The sequence below is a fragment of the Callithrix jacchus genome, chromosome 3, assembly GCF_049354715.1.
Source record: "Callithrix jacchus isolate 240 chromosome 3, calJac240_pri, whole genome shotgun sequence".
Classification (NCBI taxonomy): Eukaryota; Metazoa; Chordata; class Mammalia; order Primates; family Cebidae; genus Callithrix; species Callithrix jacchus.
Genome location: NC_133504.1, coordinates 89,229,055 through 89,251,490, shown reverse-complemented (window position 1 = coordinate 89,251,490; position 22,436 = coordinate 89,229,055). Strand labels below are relative to the sequence as shown.

The window sequence follows — 22,436 nt, the reverse complement described above, 5'->3', positions numbered from 1 at the left end:
AAATACACATTTCTTCTTAAAACCTTTCAATAATCAGATTCCATGCTTTCCTTTGATAAACGATTCCAATGTTTATTAATCCCTCCCTCTGAAGTAATTCTTCTAGCCTCAATTCTTTCAACAACTTAAGTCCATTTCCTTTGGTTATTCCTTCAGTGAAGAACAAAGCTGGTCTCAGACACATGTTAAAGAAACAGTCCTTATATGTGGAGCTGAGTTTAAACGGCTGTCCTGTCTTCCCCAAGTCAAATGAACAGCTTCTTAACAAGCAGATCCCCCTGGGAACTGGCAAAGGGTTCTGCCATCAAGATCTACAATCATATGTCAAAAATTGGATGGTGCCCAATTTTCAACATGCTCATGAAAGACTGAGAACTGTCTCAGATAGCACAGAGCCTTCTTTTCAAGCAGTTTCAACACTTGCACACACAGTACATCTTTGGTTTAAAATAGCAAGCACTCTAGTGCAGACATCTAATCTAGAGAGAAGGAAGGGGGCAAAATTCCCACACAGCTGCTGGAAGGCAGGGCCATTGGAGGGGTGAACAGGAGATGCCACACGGTCACTGTGAAGCATGACCTCAAATGATGTCACTCAGCTAGGCCACACGAGGATGAAGCACAGCCTGAGCCCGCAGCTCAGTGTGCAGCAAACCCAGGTGATTCTGAGCAGTCTGCGAGTAATCTGGACAGCAAAAAATCAACCCAACCAGCCAAAAACAAGAAGTATTCTCATGAAAACTGAATGATCTGCAGGTCTCCAAAAAACCTTCCTATGAAACACTTGAGAGCCACAGTTTCAGAAGTTTCTTATTGGAACAAACAGAAATAGAGTTCCTGTTTACTTTCCCCAGCAACCAATCTAGAATATTTGGTTATCACACGCCATGCAAAGATTACACAGCATTATCCACTGGGGTGCAGCAGAAAGAAAATACTACAACTTCAGTATATATTTTTATATGAAAAATTTTAAGCTTTACCAAAAACAACATACAGATTGCCATTGGGGCCCCCTTTTGCTCTGCAGATGGTCAAGAACACTAAGTGGATTGAAGATAACAGTAATAATGTAAGCACAAGAAACATCAAGGAAATGGCAAAGCCAACAGTTCTCCCTCTAATACCAACCCTTTAAGAACTTGCATTAGAGCTAAAATCTATAATGACACTGGACAAGACTTGCCAAGAAGCTGACCAAAATAATGAGAAATTATCAATTTTATTTGAAATAACAGCTACTAGATAATTATGTAATTCAGTTATATACTTCATAAATACACAGTGGCCAAAATTTTTAATTGATAAGGACTTGCAATAAGATAATTCTCACCAGATTTAGACATCTGAAATATCAAATATTTTGATTTTCCTTCCTCCCAATACAGACTGAATCAACTCCTTTCCTCACTGTACTGATCTAACTTTCAGGATGCAAGATGGAACCATGGAAAGCCAGAGCAGAAAACAAAGGAAGCTGTGGTACTCACTGTGCCATGAATGAACACTGAATACATTATGCTAAGTGAAAGAAGCCAGTCATAAAGGACTACACACTATATGTGCATATAATTCTGTTCTTATGAAATGTCCCAAATAGGAAAATGCACTCAGACAAAATAGGTTAGCAGTTGCTTAGGCCCGGGTGAGCACTGAGGGAATGAGAGATAAGGGTAGCTAAAGGCTGTGGAGTTACTTTCCGAGGTGATGACAATGTCCTAAAATTGACTATGGATTAGGCTGCACTAACTATGTGAATATACTAAAAACCACTACAGTGTACAGTCAAAACGGGTAAAATGTATGCCAAGTGAATTATATCTCAATAAAAATGAAACTTTTAAAAATAAGTAACCACTGAAAAAACATTCGCTGAATGAAGAAGTGAATGAATTCCTCCTATCCCAATTAAACAAAAGTCAGAGGAAAAGCTCTCCTGGAGATGTTCTCTATTAGTAAAAACAAACAACTGTGTTGCTTAGTCTTTGTCCATGCAGAGACCTTGTGACTTTCAAACACCAAATGTTTGCTCATGAAAAGGAGCATCTGGGTGATGACTGGGGCCAAGGAATTCCAGGATTCTATGAGAGAGTGAGCAGAGGATGAGCAGAAAGTAAGTATGGGTTGGTGCTCTGAAGGCAGACCTTTAATGGTAAGCAGTTCAACCTGGTGCAATTATTCATGTTAGATGTCCAGATCTGATTTGGTATAATAAGTTTGCACTTGTGGTGCCCCTACAAAGTTATTAATGAGTAAGATGCCCTCCCAGAACCAGGCAAAAAGTAGTATTAGTCAAACTTCTACCTTTCTCATACCATCAGACCTTGCTTCACCTTTAGAACAGAAAAAACCTCCTTTCTTAAAGCACTGAAGTAAGTTCTTATGCTTTCAATACAGGTTGAGTATTCCGTATTCAAAATTCTTGGGTCCAGAAGCAGTTTAGGTGTTTTGTCAGATTTCAAAATATCTGCATTATAGATCTATTAGTTCAATACCTCTGAACAGAAAATCAATATCCTAAATGCTCCGACAAGTTTTTGTTGTTGTTGTTTGAGCTTCATGTTAGTGTTTAAAGAGTTTCAGAGTTTGAAGCATTTCAGATTTTGGATTAGGGTTACTCAACCTGTATTAATAAAACAACTCAAGAGAAATGCAAGTGTGTTTTCTTAGAGTAAGCTCTAAAGTCTGGCATCATAAGAAACCCAGGAGCTTTTCAACAAGGAAAGCACACTGACATGACTGTTTCTCTTGGACTACACAACAGTCCTTTGTCAGAACTTCAGGTAAGAAAAATGAGGTTCAGTGAGGTGTGGGGCTCATACCTGAATCTCTGGGAAGTGCAGGAGGAGCACCTGGGCCCAGGAGGTTGAAGCTGCAGTGCGCTATAATTACATCATTGTACTCCTGCCTGGATTACAGAGAGAGGCCTTGTAGGTAGGCAGGTAGATAGGCAGGCAGGTAGGTAGGTAGGTAGGGGAAAGGAAGGGAAAGGGGAAGGGAAGGAAAGGAAAAAGGAAAAGGAAAAGGAAAAGGAAGGAAAGGAAAGGAAAGGAAAGGAAAGGAAAGGAAAGGAAAGGAAAGGAAAGGAAAGGAAAGGAAAGGAAAGGAAAGGAAAGGAAAGGAAAGGAAAGGAAAGGAAAGGAAAGGAAAGGAAAGGAAAGGAAAGGAAAGGAAAGGAAAGGAAAGGAAAGGAAAGGAAAGGAAAGGAAAGGAAAGGAAAGGAAAGGAAAGGAAAGGAAAGGAAAGGAAAGGAAAGGAAAGGAAAGGAAAGGAAAGGAAAGGAAAGGAAAGGAAAGGAAAGGAAAGGAAAGGAAAGGGAGGCAGGCAGAGGTCACAGACTTGTTCAAGGATACATGGCTAGTCAATGACTCGCCTAACTCCATGCCAGTATTGTTTCCCCTACCATGAGACTAGCAACAATGGAAGTCTAAAAAAAGTCTTTAAAAGGTTTTTCTCAGGTATATGGTATCTTCAAATCTGCATAAATATTAAATTAACTCAAGAACTATTAAAATAACAAATAAGAACAAACATCTCAGATATCCCTGTATTATGAACCATTTTTTTCATTTGTAGCTTAAATGTCACATTTCTCTCACCACTACACAGAGGCCTTTGCTTTTTTTCCTGATACCCAGCCATCTTAGGAGGAAACATTTTTTTTTAATTTAATCTGTTTTCCTCTATAGATACATAAGAAGCCCTCATAAAAATCTAGTGCATGTAATCCTGTATTATGTAACTTTTTGATGGCTTCCCATTATTCACTTAATGGGATCTAACATCCTCTAGCCTGTGATTCACAGTCCTATGTTGATACCTTATTCCTAGCAGTACAGTATTCCCTGTGATGAATTGTGACCAAATATTTTCTATATGCGGTAACTAATATGTTTGAAAATAGTCATTTCCTACTCTTTCCAACTATATTTAGGATGTCATAAAATTTTTTAAAGTACTTGTGAGTAAAGGAACAGAAACAAAAAAGTAAAGTAATGTTCCCACTGTAGTAAGTATCTAAGCCTGGATTTGAGCTCAGGCATTTCAGATGCAGAGCATGTGCTCTCAGCCACTACTTGACACAGGTAAATAAATGTTAACTTACCAACCTTCATAAGATTCTGTTTGCCCAATTCAACTTGCAGTCGAATTTAACAACAGCGATTTAAAATGTGGTTAAATAGTACACAGAGCAAGTGCCGGTAAAGGTTTCTGGTGGTAGTGGTACTAAAGAACAGTGACACAGTACCAACAGCATAAAACAGAAGAAGGGCTAAGTCCTAGCCTCTACTCTTTCTAACCATCAGTAAACTTGGCAGCAATATTTATAAACTTGTTCATTTCAAATGCTCTGTAGATAGTTCTGAGTTTCTGAGTTCTATTCTTAAATAATCTTAGGTTAGCATGTGCGCTCTTTTAATAAATAAAATAGATATATAAAGCAACTTTCCTGGCCCAACCCAGAGCTGTCTATACAACCCTTTTTAAACAAGTAAACAAGTAAATATTCCTCACCATGCTTCAAATGGGCCACATGGAACTGAAAGCAGGTAAAGAATGGAAAGCACAGCTAGGCGCAGTGGCTCAAGCCTGTAATCCCAGCACTTTGGGAGGCCGAGGCAGGTGGATCACAGGTCAAGAGATCGAGACCATCCTGGTCAAAATGGTGAAACCCCGTCTCTACTAAAGATACAAAAAATTAGCTGGGCATGGTGGCGCATGCCTGTAATCCCAGCTACACAGGAGGCTGAGGCAGGAGAATTGCCTGAACCCAGGAGTCAGAGGTTGTGGTGAGCCGAGATTGCGCCATTGCACTACAGCCTGGGTAACAAGAGCGAAACTCAGTCTCAAAAAAAAAAAAAGAATGAAAAGCACATATAAAGACAGTCCTCCAGAAGTGCTCTACTAGGCTGCAACACTCCAGCGGGAGCAAGGTAGGCTCTGTCCACATCTGTATCCCCAGGTTGTAGTAGTGATGTCATGCCTGCCTCACTCTGTTCAGCTGTGGATGATTGCACAAGGGGCTCTCCCTCACTAATCTGTAAACTTCTTGAGGGTGGTGACTCTGCTTTTAACATCATGTATCCACAACAGGGATCAGAACATTGACTGTCAAACTAAGTACTTTCAGTGAATATTTATGACATGAATGATAAATCATTTCAGAAAACATCCTTTAGTATTTATCTTCAGTCTACCAGGAAACTTGTTTATCCTTAAACTTTAGGATTAGATGAGAAACTCATGTGACAACAGATATCTTCTGATTAGTGAACTGGAATGAGATGTGCTTTCTGGTTATTGCACCATCCTATGAGGGTCAAAATAGCTGCATTAACATCTTCACTCCTGAAATTAAATACAAATAACGAACCAAACTAATGCTGCAAAGTATTTTTTATATTAAGTAGCTAGTTTTTTACCTATCAACTTGCAAGTAGATCTCAATTGGGCAGGAGTAAAAAAGCAAATACATAATGTTGGTGTAAAATAGTTTTGAACCATTATTTCATGAACAGTTTGTCAAAACTGTTTACATACCTAATATGTAAAAAAGGTCTCATAAATCAAGAAAGCTATGAGCCAACAAGTAACATAAACAAAATAGATTATACACATATTTTGAACATGGTTTCATTGCAGTATTTAAAACAACAAAAAAAACTTTAACATCCATAACTGAGGATAAATCCAATGAATTAAAGTGTATACATACATATGTATATTAAAGTATATACATATATATATTTTAATTAATGTATATACATACATATGTATATTAAAGTATATACATATATACTTTAATTAATGTATATTAATTAATGTATATATACATTAATTAAAGTATATACTTTAATATATTAGATTTATCCTCAGTTATGGATGTTAAAGTTTTTTTTATATATAACATACATACTTTATATTACTCCAGACCTTTAAGGATGGACAAGACCCTTCTGGCAGGGAAGAGAGAATAGGGCATTTCAGCAAGAGCAAGCTATAAGAATCCAAAGACAGGGTTTTAGAAAAGAGTTTAGGATGCAGGTCTGGGAATGTAGCTGAATTGTACATAATACACACACAAACTGGATAGTATCAAGCTATTACAACTGATGACACAGACCTGTATTTATTCACATAAAAAGATGAGCACATGTAGTATGTTTTTAATTTTAAAAGATTACAATAAAATAATAATCTTATGAGCTAATTTATAAAAATGTTTGCATTACAGGTACAGATACAGAAAGAATGTATGAAATGAAACAATTCATCAAAGTGAAACCATTCTATCTGAATGATAGAAATATAGGTACTTTTATTTATTTTTTCTGTTCTTTCGTGGGTTTTCCCCCATTTTTATATATTACTGTTAAACAAACAACCAAAAAAAAGAAAAAGATAATTCTTTTTTAGAAAAAGAAGAAAAGATTGTTCCTAATAAGTGTCACCTTAGTAAGAAAAGTTTCTTCACTTTTTAAAGGAAACTTACTGCTGCAACTTCTCAGGAATGATCACAATTCCAGTTAATTCTAAACTAATTTACTCTTATTTAAGCTAACATCATGATATCACAAAAATCACCACCAACAGCTCCTAAAAATGAAGCACACACCATATTTTAATTGCTTGTTGTGCAAAGAATGCTCTTTGGCAGATTTTTGCCTGTAAATGCTCAGTTCTTATGTAATAAGGAAGCAACATCATTTGCTAAAATGATTCTAAGAATCACAAAACCTTTGGTCATACAGCTATTTTGATTAATCCATTTAGTCCTTAAGACTTGGGGACACTTGGCCTCTAGAAATGAGCAATAGAGATTCCCATAAAAATCAGATACTTATCAAAATATGTCTGATATACTCCAGAAAGCAGTTTTTCCTGGGAATTTTCAAGAATACATTGAGCAATCACATGGTTATATGTTGAATGAACCAGAAGACCATTTCCAAATATTCTTATGACCCTTTATTTAAGCCATTTACATTACTTAATAAAAGTATAACAGATACTTTTAATCCTCAAAGTAGTTTATTGACTAAAGGTTATTCTCAACACTTCTGAGAGATGTACTGATTTATGAATCAGGCCCCAGCTCCTGAATCAAAAATACCTGACTTTGATTCCAAATTCTCTACCACTTATTAAACTCTGGTTGGGACTATGGACATTCAAGTAACTTCTCTGTGCCTCAGTTTCTTCACTGAAAACATAGGCATATTAGTAGCATTCACTTCATAGTGTTAAACATTTAGTAAGAAAAATGCATGTAGAGTGTATTCATTAAATATTACATACTAGTGTATTATTAATACCAGTACTCTTTTCACCACTGGATAAAATGCCTATTTCTCATAATTACATGGAGGTTTCTGGTCACAGTCCAGGGAGCTTCATAGGTAAGTGAAGTGATTTTGTGAGGCATCGTTGACTTACATTAAATAAAGTATGGACCAAAAAGACTCCTGTAATGTAAAATGGTTTGGTTCCAGATCTTGGTTGATTTTGTTTTCTTGGCACAAAACGAAAAACAATGTTCCCTAAGTCAAACTCATGACTGCCTGTCTTCAAACTGACTTCTCTTTCCAAATTCATTATTTCCATTAATATTGTCGTCTCATCATCAGGCTAGAACACTCATCCTCGTTTACACACTCCTTCCCTCCTCCACATCTAATTGGCCGCCTTTCAACTCTGTGTTCCCCACTAGCACCACAATAGCGATCACTACCAAATATATGGTAAAGAAATGTACAATTTCTCATTTTATTCTCACAAAACCCCACTAAGAATCATTTCCATCTTACCTATGAGAAATTCACTAATTCAATAATCATTTAGCATCTTCTGCATGCTAGTGGCAGAAATGGTCATCAGAAACCGAAGTTGCAGAAAGTGCCCTGCTGTGAGAGTGAAGGCTTGAGCCTCAATCTGGTACCACTACTTACCAGTTGTTCAGAGTAAATGATCTGACCTTCTACTTCTTGACCTGTTTTACGGTAGTCTCTACCCTTTTCTATGCCCTGATGCCATTTCTCAACCTTCTCTATACTTTAGTTCCCTCAACTGTAACACAGGTATATTAGAGATAGCACAGTTACCATGAGGATTAAATGGGCTAATGCATAGAAGGTGTTTAGAACAGTTCCTGGCATGTACTAAGTACTCAAAACTCATGACTAACATCTAGTGCATGGACTCCATACTAAATGCTCAAATAATTTCTAAGCTCTATTTCAGCTTAGCGATTCAATACAAATTTAAATGTTTTTAAGAGATTCCATTGAAATATGGACTGATATCCGGTGTTGGTGTCTTCCATTCCTGAGGTTTTAAATTTTCCATTCTATTTATTCTACAAACATCTGGTGAGTAACCTGTTCTCTGCAAGCAGTATAACAGGTTCTGGGCAGCAAAGATGAAAAAGACATGCTTCCTATCCTAAAGAAAGTAACAATTAATGAAAAATACAAACACAAAGACAAGCTATTAGAAAACATGGCTACAGCAGAGCTGAGGGAGGACTCATGAAGACCCACAAGAGATAGTAGTCAGTCTTGACTGATGGTGGGATCCAGAGGAACTTCATTAAGGAGGCACCAATTACCCCAAACTTTTAAGGACGGACAAGACCCTGCTGGCAGGGAAGAGAGAACAGGGCATTTCAGCAAGAGCAAGCTATAAGAATCCAAAGACAGGGTTTTGGAAAAGGGTTTAGGATGCAGATATGGGAATGTAGCTGAATTGTACGTAAGCTGCAAGGTAGAGTGGTGAGGAGGTAAGACTTGAAAGGCAGATGGTTCCAGAGTATGGAAAACTTAAAAAAATAATGCCACAGAATGTGGTTTCATCCCACAGTCATTGGGGGAAGGCACTTGGGGAGAAAACCTCATGAGGTATGACTGGAGGTGAACACTGCCAGTGGTCTCAGTTAGGGCCTGGATAGGTTGAGTGAAGAGAAAGTGAGCTTGGGGCCAAAGGGCCACACTTGGAGTCCCAGCTCCACTGCTTTCTGGGTGTGAGACCTCTGACAAGCCATTTACATTATCTGAACCTCAGTTAAATTACTACACATCTACTGTGCCAGTGTTATTCCAAAATTTATTTTATAGAAGAATCAATGGAGAGTTTGTTAAAAGTGCATCTATGTGACCTGCTTGTAATGGGTGATTCAGGACATTTGTAGAGAGGGCCAGTAATCTGCCTTTCTAACAGAAACACCAGTAATTCAGAGGCCACTGGCCACCTTCCAGATATACCACCACCAATGCCAGGTGAGAAGACCAAGGGTCAGAGAGTATGAACACACATCTACCAGTAGCAGAGTGGGGCCATCTGTATATGGACTCCAACAGCAGGGCTTTGCTGCTGCTCTCATCTTATTTATTTACCGTTTATTTTACCATTGTCCCAGTCTCACTGACTGCAAGTCATGTCTAAAGAGACAATCACCTCCCCTTTTCCCTTCCTCCCTAGCTTGACCATTTAATGGTAGGAAGTGCTGCCCTCTCAGCAGTGGCTGCAGCCCTTTTCCCTCCCCAGCACCTCATGCACTCTCTACAAGTAAGGACACTCATCTCTTTGGTAACCTGGAAGAAGGAACTAGGCAAGGACAGACTGACCCTTTGTCCTCTCTGTTGGGGCAGCTTGCCCAAACATAGGTTTGGTCTCGTCTCCAGTTCTAAAGGAAGTGAGTGCCCTGCCTCTGTGGGAGAGGCATGTGGCTTGGTGGTGTGTTCAATTTAGGAAAATCAAAGGAAGTCTCCACAGTTTGTATGACAGGTCAAGTCAGATTCTCCAATCCAGCCTTATTGATAATAGAGTTGATATTATACTGCCTGATATTGTCTGGCCTTATTAATAATAAAGCTGATGATATACTTTCCCTCTGTCTGACTTTGCGGGACCGATTCTTGACTGGAAAAGGCATGAAAATTATCAGCACCAACACACTAACCACAACCAAAGCTGACTGTAAACAAGTACATATTTTTAAATATTGACTTAAAAAACATGTTTTTAAGGTTAAACTGCAATGCGGATAACTCCTACTTAAGAAGGTGTATTGCCTTTGTCTACAATTCTGGCAATTTGTTTCAGAATTGGTGTGAAGTTTAGTTAGAATATATGCATTCCAGCACAGTATTGCATAAGGTGGGGAAAAAGACAATACAATCTAAATGTCTACCAATAAAAATACGGGTTAAATAAATTAGGTAATCTATTAAAAATGATGTTACAGAGAGTATTTATTAACAGAAAAAGATACCCATTATGTGTTGGTGGGGGAAAAGCAAGTTGCAAAATGATATATTATGTTCCTATTGCCATGAATATATAACAAATATCAGTGTTTGTTTACTTACATTCATATGTGTGCATAGAAAGAAGTCTAAAATACCACACAGAAAAAGTGGTCATCTTTAACAAGGGGATCCTGGAAATTTCACATTTGTTATTATTTTTGCTTACTTGAGTTTTCTATTTTTTTAGTGAACATGTATTGCTTTTTAAATTTCTTTTTAATAAAAATGGTTAAGCATTTTTTAAATTTCCAAGAAAATTATAACAACTGCTCTTCTTTCAATTTTAGTCAATATTATGATGAATTTAATAAATGCTTTGTATTCTTAAAGGTAAATATGGCTATTTTTAATGAAAACATACAAGTCTTTAGACCTTAAGGGAGCGTATTAAATTGGGGCATGTTACTGCTGTCCCTGAGGATGGATTCCTTGCCACTATGACATCAGGAGTGTAACACTCACATTAGGATTAAATTAAATATGACATCCCTGTAGGGTGGCTTGCACAGGATGTAGCACAAGGTAGTAGTTAAAAAAACAAATCAGTTGCTTTCCCTTCTCCCTTTCAAGAAAAAAAAAAAAAAGTTTTAACTTAAAATTCTAATAAAAATAAGAAAAAAAAATAATTCAAGCAATGATTGTTTTCCTAACACTGCCAGATAGCCGGCTGGTTAGCTCAACTGTAATAAACAGCAATTATTATTTACTTCAGTACTTTTGGTTTTGTTACAGACTTTAAAATGCTAAAACAAAGTCGAATATATTTGAGATAAGATTTCTGCACCTTTTTCTCTTGATCAAAGTCATTTTAACTAGTACACCAGGATGATATGACCATAATTATTTTAAGGTATGATTTATAGTGTTCAAAATTGAGGAATCCTGTACAAAAAAAGCTGCATCCAATATATTAATATTTAACAATCATTGGATTTTACTGAAAGAAAAAGAAAAATCCTGAAAGGATGGAAGCTGGAATTTCCCAGAAGGATAGAAAAACATTGATTTCTCCTTGCTGTCCAGCCAACATGTCCCTTTGGACCTGATCCTTTTTCGTCACAAGAAAGCTAGAAAAATTTAAGCCAGAAGGAAATTTGAAGGGCAAAGAAAATAACTCGCCTGTTGTCCTTCACATGGCTTCTGGATATCCTTTCCCTATAATTTTTGCAGTGGGGAGAAAAATCCTAGCTCCTATAGGATTAAGGAAAAAAAAAAATCTCCTAACCAAAAAGATATTCTTACCCCCATTCAAGTAGTTAAGAGTTATCTGGCAACTTCATATCAAATACTAGAAGGATATGAGACTTTTGGTGAACAAACCTGAAATTTATAAATCTGTTCCCTCATACACCTCATTCCCTTTAATAGTGGATTATGGTGGTAAGGAGAAAAATGTGCTGCTCTCCTAACAACCACAAGGAAAGGGAGCCCAAGAGAAGAAAATCAGATCTGTAAAAATACAACGACATTCCCTAAATTTTTATTTATGCAAACATTTTCTAAAGGTTTGCAGAAGGCCTTCAGCCAGTATCCAAATTCTGAGTCATGCCATTTCAGCATGATGGCACAATAGGAACTGAAAGTTTCTTCCCTGTCTCGGGAGTTTCCCGGGTAAAGTCAAGCACTTCTTATGGCTGCAGAAATCCCACCAGGTGGGGCCCAGGTCACTGACTTACACCATCTTAGCCTCCTGCTCTGTAGCCACAGCTAGAAAACTCCTTTTGCAGGCTTTATGCTGTCTGAACTTCTTGTTAACCAGATCAGCTAGGCAAGCCAGATATTAATATACCACTTTACCTTCCCAAAGTTTTCAGAAGATGATGGAGACCTGACACTAGATCTCAGGTCTTTTAACATCCAGCCTAGTCCTTCTCTCCTCTATGTTTAGCCTTCACAGGAGACTGCCTACCTATCTTTCCCTAATTAAGGCTCAAAAATTTTGCTCACCACATAGCAAAAGGATAGGATCAATTTACAACACACAATGACCTGGAAAAGTCAGCACTGAGGCTGCCATGTCTATTTGAAAAAAAAAAACAGAACTTTTTAATACCTGAATACAGCTTGTGTTGCTGAAAAAAAAAAAGTCCTTTCTATCTCCAAAAGAATAAAAATGAATTGAAAAGTATTAACCACATGATTCTAAAAAGTACTTGAAGATGGTTTTCTTTTTATTAGTATTGTGTTTCCATCTCAAGAATCCTTCAGAAAAAAGCATTTCTATCATCTCCATTTCTTCAATTAGGTTTCCAGGATCTAAGTAAGAGATAAGTACTTCTAAAGATAAATCCTCATATGAGGGTCTAGTCCATTCTTTATTTATTCCAATACTGTGCTCCCCTGGCTGACTGTTTTCAGGAGTTACCTGGAAACTCAACATTCTACAAGGAGTAGTTTTAACTTCCTCATTAAAAAAACTGGTTTAATGCTATTTTATTGACAAAAAAATACAAAAAAGAGAAAAAATAAAGTAATAAAATACTAAGGATTACTTAGCAAACAATGAAAAGTTTTACTTTTCACATAGCATTTGGTTTCATAAAGACAGATCATTTGAAAATATCCAGAAAACATACATGCAAAATTTCTTCTACTTGTTTTTTATTAACTCAGTGAATTTACTGAGGTATCTACTCTATGCTGGGCTGATTTTAACTATCATAATTCATCAGTTGTCCCTGAGTTTAAACTGGAGGACTGCTGATGATAGTCCCCCAGTTACTTTATGATGATAACTGATCACTAGATGATTAAATATCATCAATATTTTTTATAATTTTTACTGTAAGGTTTTCCAGGATTAACAAAAATAAAATTTATAGAAGTATCTTAGTAAAAAATAATCACATTACTGTATATAAGTGTGTGCTAAATAATGTGGACATAGAGTGTCAAATGATAAGACAGTAGAGACTTGGAAGGGTGAGGGACTAGGTGGGGGGCTAGATGATGAGAAATTTCTTAATGGATATAATATACATTATCTAGATGATGGGCTCTCTAAAAGCCCTGACTTCGCCATTATGCAATCTATGTATATAATCAAATTACCCATGCATTCCATAAACTTGTACAAATAAAAGAAATATATCTTAGTATGTCCAAGTTTAAAACTTTGCTTTGGTGACTGTTTCATTCAGAAGCTGACAACAATAAAAGGGAATTAAATGTACCCTAGAACCACTCTTTTTTTTAGAAAGCCTACCCTCTATCTACCTCTTCATTCCCCCCCGCTATATATATATACACATATATATATACACACACACATATATCTGTACATATATATAAATATATATACTTTTTTTTTTTTTTTTGAGACAGAGTCTTGCTCTTTTGTCCAGGCTGGAGTGCAGTGGCATGATCTCAGCTCACTGCAACCTCCACCTCCCAGTTCAACCGATTCTCCTGCCTTAGTTTTCTGATTACCTGGGATTACAGGCGCCCACCACCATGCCCGGTTAATTTTTGTATGTTTTAGTAGAGACGAGGTATCACCCTGTTGGTCAGAATGGTCTTGAACTCCTGACCTCAGGTGACTCACCTGCCTCAAGCAATAGGCAACTTTTTACAAGTGAACATAACAATGGCAATAATTTACCATAATGAACATCAAAATTTTATCTGCAAACTGTCATCAAGTTCCACACAGGATTATCTGTGAGCATAGGTAGACACAATGGTCAATACATCCAGCTTTTTAAAGATTTTACCTGTCCCCAGTTAGCTGCAAAAATAAAACATATTTCTAGATACTCTGTGATGCAACCTCTCTGCTAGCTCTATTTCTCCTACACATGGAAAAATAGGGTTGGCAACAAAACTCTTACTTGCTCTGCACTGCCCTTTCAATCTTCCCCATATGGACGGACTGAAGGCATGTGAGTACCATCGCTCAGTGTGCTTTGTAAGTGATTTACAGATAACAAGTGGATAATTTCAGCAGGTTTACAGGTTTAGCTAGAGTGGGTATTATACATAAATGCACTCTTTTACAGAGGCTTTATAATCCTCTACACAGCCTCAAACACTCTGCAAATAGTGCCAGCTAGATTATCAGAATTTCTGAGTTAGCTGTTCCCTGTCCAGTCTTCTGCTCAACTCCCCACTCTTCACTTTGGTACAGTTTAACTCCCAACTCTCCCTACCCCCACCGCACCCCCAGTCTTTGTTGTTCACCAGGACATTTTAAGGCTTTCACCTCTTGAATCTTAGAGATTAGATCATGTATATCCCTAAAAGAGTTCATAGCAGAGTCTACAGTTCCTAGATGGTAACTTCACAAGATCATAATATTTATAAAGTAATCATGAACCTAAAGTATATATTTTAAATTATTTGAATAAAGTCCAATGACTGCCTTTTCTACATAAGTAAGGACTACTAGCCCAAAGCAGTACTAAGTCTCTTAATTACTACAGTATTCACTTCTTACAGACTGCCTCAGTTCAGCACAATCACTTAAGCAACAGCTTTAAAGATGACAAGTTTTAAATGAACATTCCATAAAAAAAAAAAAAAAAACAAGAGAGAGAGAGAGAGACTTTTAGTCCCAGGAGAGCAGCACCTATGTAATGCTGACCTCTACTTTTACCTGGGACTAAAACATACATGTTTCTCTGCTTGCCACAGAGAGTGCTGCCATGTTTTCTCTTTAAATTCCAAGTCTTTTATCAAAATCAAAAGGAAATCAGCTTTGTAAAATTCCAATACATAAATCAGGAACAAAAGGAGTCAAAAATGAAGTGATTTGATTGCTCAAAAAAAATTCAATCACATAAATCCAAAATGGTTCTGCGTAATAAACAACATTAAAAAAAATGAAAACTCAACTGCTACAAAACTGATAGCATAGCAAGTACTTGTGAGTCTGCAAATTCAAGTCCAGAGGGTCCCATTTGTGAGGTCCACTCTCTGCTCTGTTAAATCATGTAAGAGTCTTGGACCACAGGAAAGACTGGATCAAAATAATGAGGTGGATGACAGCAAATCTAAGACCTGTATGGGGATGAAAAGAATACTTCAAAAGCAAGTTTTTTGCCGATTGGTTTAATTGTCTTTTTTAGTGTGTAGTCTTTTTTTAGAATATCTTTTGGGTTGTTCTCATGTCTTAACGAATGAAGAAGAAACTACTAGGGTCATTTCAAAAAAACTAAGTAAGGACCAGGCATGTAAATGCAATATTAGCTCTGAAAGGGTTGCATGTAACATGGCTCCTTGGGACACATAAGTAAGCAAACTGGCCATTAGATATTTGATGGGGGAACAGCAAGAGCTCCCAACTATTCTGACTATCATTCTGTCCCAAACTGTAGCAATGCAATTTAGAAGATATCAAACAGGAAACTTTGGGGGCTCTGAGGAATTTTCCCACACATTCTCATGACATCTACGTATACATTTGAATTAGAATAATACACTTTCTAAAACTTGTTCTTCACTTGAACGGGAAAACTCAGTACATTTAGCTTCAAAAAGTGCACAACTTAAAATGGAAAAGTGAAAATAATTTAGAGGTAAGCCAAATTCAGTAGCTTCTTGCAATAAAGTGAAAAGATAGTCTACCTTAAAAATCTTGCATGAGATATAAGCTTTAGTCTCCATCTATCCTTGATTATTATTCATTATTATTTTCAAAGGTATGCAACAATGTCACGTACAGTGGTATTCAGAAGCTTACTGATTAGACAAGTCCAACTTAGTTCCTTAATTCCAGATGTGAACAATGACAAAATCAGATTTTAGCTGTTTACAAGCAAATACAAATGTGGAGGGTAGGTAAGACAAAGTTATAATAGGTATAATTCTGTTTATCAGAAACCAAAGCGTTGATTCCCCTAAGGTAAAAGTTGCAACAGAACTAAGTTATATAAAATAATTAAAAAAGAACTCATGCAATTTCTACTTTAAAAAATAAATAAACATTTTAAAAGATAGCTGAAATGAGAACACCTATACCTTTCTTTTCCCACCTAAAAATTCACTCTTAGATCACAAAAAACTAAAAACAATGAAGTTCGCAGCGCTACGCTGACCAGGTGTTATTGTGGTTTGGCGTCACTGAGCTGCAGCTTCCTGCACTGTGTTGCTTTTCCCTCCCCAAGCATCTGAAGAGAAATGAGATGTTTCTTTTCTGAGGTGTTAAACATTTGGGTTGCATGCAGGACAAATGGAAGATTGACACCTAAGATGAATAACCACAGTGCATTAAGCCAGTGGGAACTTTCACTACTTAAAGCTAGCCAAGCTCACCATTCACAAGGTGTTCAGGCACACAACTGCCAGAGTCAAACCAGGGATGTAAAGAACAGTTTTTTTCTTTTAATACTTTACCATTGGTCTACAGGGATTTTCATAAATAAAGTTCAGAGAAAGAAAGGTTTGGGAGTATGCTTTTAATAAACTCTCCAGGGTCCTGGCTCTAAAATATTTAACAGGCGTGTACCTCTTCTCTCTGTGAAGAAGACCAACTCAAGCCAAGGTTTACTGTGCCCTAAGAACTCACGCTGACACCACACGTCAGGATCTTAGGTGCTTTATTCTGGGCCCGATTTATCTGAACTAAGAATTCTTATTTAAAGTTCTGTGAGAGACCCATTCATAAGATTTCTGGTGTAGACAATATGGACATTCATACCCCTGAGGATTCCAGTTCTAGAAGGATGTAATTTGCCAGTTAAAACTCCCCTTGAGAAGGAAAAAAGCTGAGTAGGTGAAAGTGGTTCTCCTGAATAGGTAATACTGTATACTGGTCATAGGTACAATCTGTTCACGCATACCTACGTTAGCGTTCTTCTAAAAAATAAGCAAAAACATATGCACTTTTAATAATTAGATTCCAGGGGAAACATTTCTCTGCAGACCAGTTGGCCATAGCTGGTATCCTCTGGATTATCTGCAGTTACCTACAAACAGAAGACTATTTAGGGAAGGAGTGGTCAGGTCCCTCCCAACCCCAGGTATTTTTCCAGTCCTAACACTTTTGGGAAGCAGATGCAGTAAACAAGCAATTGCTTGTAATGCAAATTCAAGTAGCAGGAGGCCAAGGGGATGCTCCCATCCTAAGCCCAAACACAAATGGTTGCCATGCTCCTGACACCCTAGATGAGAATCTATCACTGTGGATGTCAGTGACACAAACACTCAGCCCTGCTAAGGATAGAGTTAAAGAGCAAGAAGGCAGAAGTGTGGTTTGGGGTGAAGAAGAGAGGCTGTCTTCCGGTTAGTGTTTTTGATCTCAGACACATTAAAAACAGCTGTTAGGTATTAAAAACCAAAGATTGTAACTCACTTCGGTTGGACCTAAAAAAAAAAATTGACATAGTCTTGTGGTTACAGCTGAAAAGCTTCTGGAATTGTGCAAACTGCAGAATATCTCAAGAAAACTTGCCTAGAATAAATACATCCTAATATGTAACAGGATAAAGTAAAGCAGCAGATAACAGGGTAAGGTAACTGTTTCCTGACCACACCCCTTTCCTACACTCTACCCAGACCAACATTTATTCTGGCCACGAATCTTTCCTAAACAATGAATGACTGTTTGATTTCACTGACCTCAAAATTTTCACACATAAACTAACAATAAATAACTTCCATCAGAAGATATTTACTATCAAAATTTCAAAATGACCAGTATACTGGTAGATTGGGAGACAAGATTGTGGAAACAGAAGGCAGAATGCTGGCATAAAGAGAAAGATCAGCTTAATTTTCAATATTCTTAGGGATTATTTGTAAATACCAATACATTTTCATTATACTGACTTTTTAAAATTATCATTTTGAAAGGGTAAGTAGCTGATCTTTTTAAGGAATCGATTCCACAAATGCTGGATAAGCACAGCTGAAAAATGTAAGACTGCTTTGGGGGCTATTTTCTATTGTCACCAACACTGCCCTTTGATTTGGAAAGATTATTTGTTATTCTGAAAATGACTTAACAGGAATCTTCAATTACTCCTTATCTAAAACATATTCTCCTTCCCTTCTTCACCCCCCTCCAAAAAAAACAACAAAAAACCTCCCCAAATATTAAAGAGTTATCTATATTTAGCATGTTTTGTTCAAAAATTTAGTCTCCTACAATAATTAAAACTCAATAATTTATTTGAGGGGTCTCTAAATATTAAACCATTTTTGCTTTTATTAGTTCACTTTTTAGGTAGGAGATTCATCCTCATCACACAGAGGTCTTTATCATTAAATACTTGAAAAGCCTTAAAATATGAAATATCTATTTCCTATAGCAACCATCAGAAGATCTCCCTCAAGATTAGAACCCCGTTTTAACTACTATATCTCCATTTTAACTACTATACAAAACTACAAGATCTTCATTTTAACAACTATATCAAAATTAGAAAAATTTTATTCCTTGAGAGATCAAATATCCTTTTGAAATTTATTGGAAAATAATTACAATAACATCTAAATCACAGTGCTCACACAAAGTGATCATATTTGATATAAGTATCATTTCAACAATTGAGGACTATGTATAATCATGATAACCACAAATACTCTTGTTAATAACTGTTGATTTTGAGCCAATATTCTCTGCTACTTTGGTGAATCTCCCCACTTCCAGATTTTGTTAACTAAGGTATTAACAACATTACTCTTTCCAGATGTTTCTGACTGATTTTTTTTTTCAGTTGGTAGAAACACTGAACAAATGAGTCACACTATAGGTTCCATTTTACAATCCTAGATGTGACCTCCAGGGCTGTCAGTGAGACTGAAACTCTAATCCCCGAGACCCATCATACACATGTGTTTTTCATTGGGGGTTAGGTGGTAAAGGGAGAGAGGGGTTGGAGAGAAGGTAAATATATTGATGGGTCAGTAAAAAAATCCATCACCACTGCTGGTGGGATAATTCTAAGAGAGAACTCCATCACCAGCACATTTTACACCTACCTATTACACAAGTTACCATTTAGGTGTTTTCGCACTATAAATGAGGTTTCTACTTCCTAAGAAAAATATCAAATAACCAACATGAAATTCTTTATAATGTTATGCATTTGCATAATACAGTTATAATACCACTGCATTTTTAGAATTTTAAAAGTTAACTAAACCACAAGATTAAAAAAAAAGGAACAACTTTCATTAGGGTTATCTTTGAGTGATGCTTTCTCAACAATTGACGGTAGAGTAAAAATAGCTCATCCTCCCCCACCAAACTGATCCTAAAGAAACATTAGCTGATACAATAAAATAAGACACTGTTTTAAAAGCCAAAGTAACATAACAAACGTTCAGCTCCAAATAGCTAAAGCCATCTTGATTCTAGATAGCTTGTGTTTTGCCTTTTAGACAAACTAATTTAAAAGCTATACAGTCCTTATGTAGCTTTAAAAGTAAATCAAAATTTTCCCTCTCATCAGCATAGAAAGCACAACTTATAAAATCATGGATTTGTTGCCACTTCACTTGATTCTATAATTCATGATCTGTTACATATTTATTTTAACCAATAAGCCAAAAGCTAAAATTCCAAAGGCAAGACATCAAAGGTAGCACTATTTTAAGGTGGCCCTTCTGCGTAACAGCTCTTATTTAGCAATGAATGGTTATATATAGTGAAAGCATTTCCAATGAGTTTGGAAAAATAAACATTCTCCAAAGTACAAATCAATTTACACTTCTGAACATAATTTGCAACATCAGCATATTACTTACTGTTCTTGGGATAGGTGGAGAAAGCGATCCATTTGACATGTATGGGTCATTATTCATATTTGGCATCATTATGTACCCGGAATAACTCGAGTAGGAGGGTCCCTTGTTGTAGAGGCCTCCATCTGGATGCTTTCCTGGGAGGATCCAAAGAACAATCAATGATGCACTGACTTCCCTTTTATATCGCTATATTTTTCATCTGAAAATCTAATGGTTCTAAGATAAATCAGACCTTACATAAAAGATTTGTTTACAAAATACTGTAACTGGATTATTATGCTCTATTTTAGATCGACAGTAGTTATTCTCTTATAGCAGTAAACCAGATGCTTTAAAAACATGTGATTCAAACAGTTCTTCCACTACTGACTGATGTTTTCACAAAAATAAGTGTTATCTATCTAACGTAATTTGTTCTAATACTAACAAACTGGACTAAAAAATACAGAACACACACAAATCTAAAACTGTAATATAAACATATTAGGCCATCTAGCTACACACACACAGAGAGATATTTACATACTTGAAGTTATATATTTTGCCTTTTAGAGAAACTCAAAAATTCTAACTACTTGTGCTTGCAGATTTCTAGAAAAATTCTAGATTCTACTAAGGGAGAGAGTTGTTATTTAGTATATAGGCAACTATCCAAATTTATGAAGGATTAACTCTGGGAGGCTTAATTTTATCTGCTACACTTAGATCACTATACCAAAGAAATTTTTGTTCAATATGTATATTTCTTCTTGTTAATCTGTGCAACTATTTTGTAGATGAGGAAGAAGCTTAATATATAATTCTCTTGCCTTCTTCTGGTTAACATATTGTATGTAAAAACACTTCATTTTAGTTAGGCCAATAGTTAAGTAATTAATAGAGAACAGACAGACTGACAAGGAAACTCTAAAGTTACTTGATTCTTTTAAAGTCACAAGGAATTCTCCTTAAGTCTAAATACATATGTATGTAATTTTAAGTTTTTAGCAAGATTCAGAAATAGGGAGAAAGTGTATCATCTCTGATATGCATATTCCTAATTATAAATTTTTACTATTTAGATTCTGCTCTGCTCATTCACTGCCTGCCGTTTCACTGTAATAAGAAACAAAATCCAGCAATTTTGCAAGTGCAAATCCACTCACAACTATTCTGGTTGGAAAATAAATTGATGAATACTGTCATTCTTCTTAATAATATATTAAAATACTAAAGATGTAGGCTAATTGGAACTTAAGGTAAGATGAGGAAGAGAAAAATTCATTATAGACATCCCCTCTTCCCCAAAGAATCTGGAACCCACCTGAAATCCAAAGGTCCCTAACTCATACAAAAACATTCTTAAATTATGTAATAATATACATTAGAGGTAAGCCATACGTTTCCTGCGTTTTCTTTACCATTTTACTAAAATAGAGGGCATAGTCTGACTGAGTCTCAGTTTCTTGAACTTGAAAGTAAAAAAACACACCTATTTATAAGAACTGCACATCTTATATGCTAAAGTCAGAATTAGAATTGGTTATCTTACCGTCATCGGGATGTTCTCTGGCCTTGTCGTGGTAGGGCTCCTGAGAGGTTTGTGCTTGTCTGGCCACCTAATATCATGAATCCCCACACCCAAAAGAAAAAAAAAATCACCTTAGAGTTTGTGACAATAATGATATAAATGTGTGTGCGCTGGTAATTCAAAGGAAGAGGTGTAGGGGCAACTCTGCTTTATTACTCTGAGAGACATATGCTAGTGTTTAGTACTGCAAAATCTTTTTCTTGTCAACATGTAGTTTTGTGTGATTATTAGCCACCCAAGACCAAAAACATATATACAGTAACAAAAGCAATAAAAATATAGTTAAATTTGGGAAAGATCCACATGGTGTTCTGACTGCTGTTTATTAAACCATATCAAGCCTACTTGGATGCCTAACATGATAGGAGTAGGAGTTAATGGGGTTGATGGTTTTGATAGCCTCTTCAACAACTGTTCAACCAGATCTCTCAAAGCTAAAATATCATTTTGTTACTGAAAATGACATTTAAACATAAGCCAACCATTCAGATGAGGTCTTAAGGCAACTACCCTGAGCGAAGTTCCAGCAGAAGCTCCAGCTCGAGCTTATAACCTACCATGGCTGGCTGAGTGCAGGCTTACAAAAGTAGAACGGTTCTGTGGTTACAGGGAGGAAAATTAGACTCAGGTTACAGACATCTAAAAGGTAGCCCGTTGATATCAGTTTTGGTAATCACCATCCACCCAGACAGACTCAACCACGTGCAAATCAGTGGTGCAACCCCCTCACCCTCAGGCCTCCTCATACCCACTAAACACTTAGCAAAGGGTAACGCTTTAAACATCCGAGTGCTCGGATTCCAACTCAGTGTCCTTCACCTGGACCAGAAAAGTGTGGAGAATATGAAGCGGGTGGCAAAATTATGCAT

General features: G+C 36.6%; 1 protein-coding gene across 7 annotated transcripts in view; it reads right to left on the bottom strand.

Annotated features, from left to right (window-relative positions):
* LEF1 (lymphoid enhancer binding factor 1) overlaps positions 1–22,436 on the bottom strand; it is a 120,535-nt gene that overhangs the window by 95,195 nt on the left and 2,904 nt on the right. For all 7 annotated transcript variants that reach the window (XM_054253615.2, XM_054253614.2, XM_054253617.2 and 4 more), the window contains exons 2-3: positions 21,529–21,595; positions 19,998–20,131 (exon numbers count right to left, since the gene is read on the bottom strand). In XM_054253615.2, the coding sequence (XP_054109590.1) occupies positions 19,998–20,131; positions 21,529–21,595 (201 nt within the window). The remainder of the gene's footprint in view (positions 1–19,997; positions 20,132–21,528; positions 21,596–22,436) is intronic.